We start from the raw sequence: 1,230 nt of genomic DNA on the forward strand, positions 1-1,230 counted from the left end.
GCCAGCGAGGAAGGGACCGGAGCATCATCATGGCACAGCCGGTCTCAGCCTTCCAGGCTGCCTACATCTCCATCGAGGTTCTCATCGCTTTGGTGTCAGTGCCAGGGAATATCCTGGTCATTTGGGCTGTGAAGATGAACCAGGCGTTGCGAGATGCCACTTTCTGCTTCATTGTCTCACTGGCGGTGGCCGACGTGGCCGTGGGGGCCCTGGTCATCCCCTTGGCCATCATCATCAACATCGGACCCCAGACGGAGTTTTACAGTTGCCTCATGGTGGCCTGTCCCGTCCTCATCCTCACCGAGAGCTCCATCCTGGCGCTCCTGGCCATCGCCGTGGATCGATACCTGCGTGTGAAGATCCCTGTCAGGTAGGAAAACACCTTGGGATCAGCTCTGGGGTGGCTGCTGGGGGGGTTAAAAGGGTGTCAGGATACCCCAAACTCTTTAAGAAGCACTGGGAGAAAGGTCCTCCTCCACACTGCTGCCCCAGGCACGTCTGGCTGTGGCAGTAATTGAGGGGCAGGTTGGGCTGGGGTGTCCTGGAGCCTCTGACAGCTCCACTTGGGGGTTGAGGGGGGTGCTGGGTCTGCAGGCAGAGATTGTGTTGTGGCAACCCCAGGCAGGACAGGGCAGCCCCTCTCAGCGACCCTGTGACAGGGACAAAGTGTGTCCTACAGCACATGGGAGAGCAGTAGTGGGGTGCTTCAGGGAGGGGAAAGGGGATGGTAGTTTTCTCTTCAGCCCAGGTTTTCCCTTCCCATGGGGAGCCCAGGAGCCTGGGGGTGATCACCTGCTTGCTCATGGACATGGGGGACACAGCTTTGGGGTTTTGAGGGACCAGAGATGACAGCCTGGCATGTCTCATGGGTCAGGCTCACCCAGGAGAGACCCACAAATGACTCCTCTCCCTTCTTTCCCTTTTTCATAATCTATATCTGCTGTCAAAGCCAAGCCCATAGCAAATACCGTGGGGCATAAATGGGGGGAACACACTTCTATTGAACTCTGCTGCTCCTGGAGGAGATATTTAACCACTTAGTGGCCAGCTCCCTTCCCCCAGTGTGGTGCTGCAGCCTCTGGGGCTGGAAGGAGGCAGCTGTGGGGCTGGGCTGTCACAGTGGGACTGGGGGGTGTCAGTGGGACTGGAGGGGGATGTGACACCCGGCGTCGGTGTCACTCGAGTGCAGCTCGTGCTCCCCCAGCTCAGCCCCTCGCTGTGCAGTCACTG

General features: G+C 58.8%; 1 protein-coding gene across 1 annotated transcript; it reads left to right on the plus strand.

The window, feature by feature from the left end:
• The first annotated feature begins 29 nt into the window (after positions 1 to 29).
• Positions 30 to 374, plus strand: LOC104530478 (adenosine receptor A1). The gene has a single exon (XM_029086761.1). It carries the CDS (start codon positions 30 to 32, stop codon positions 372 to 374), a length of 345 nt encoding a protein of 114 aa, XP_028942594.1.
• The last annotated feature ends 856 nt before the right edge of the window (positions 375 to 1,230 follow it).

The sequence above is a fragment of the Antrostomus carolinensis genome, unplaced genomic scaffold, assembly GCF_000700745.2.
Source record: "Antrostomus carolinensis isolate BGI_N321 unplaced genomic scaffold, ASM70074v2 scaffold34299, whole genome shotgun sequence".
Classification (NCBI taxonomy): Eukaryota; Metazoa; Chordata; class Aves; order Caprimulgiformes; family Caprimulgidae; genus Antrostomus; species Antrostomus carolinensis.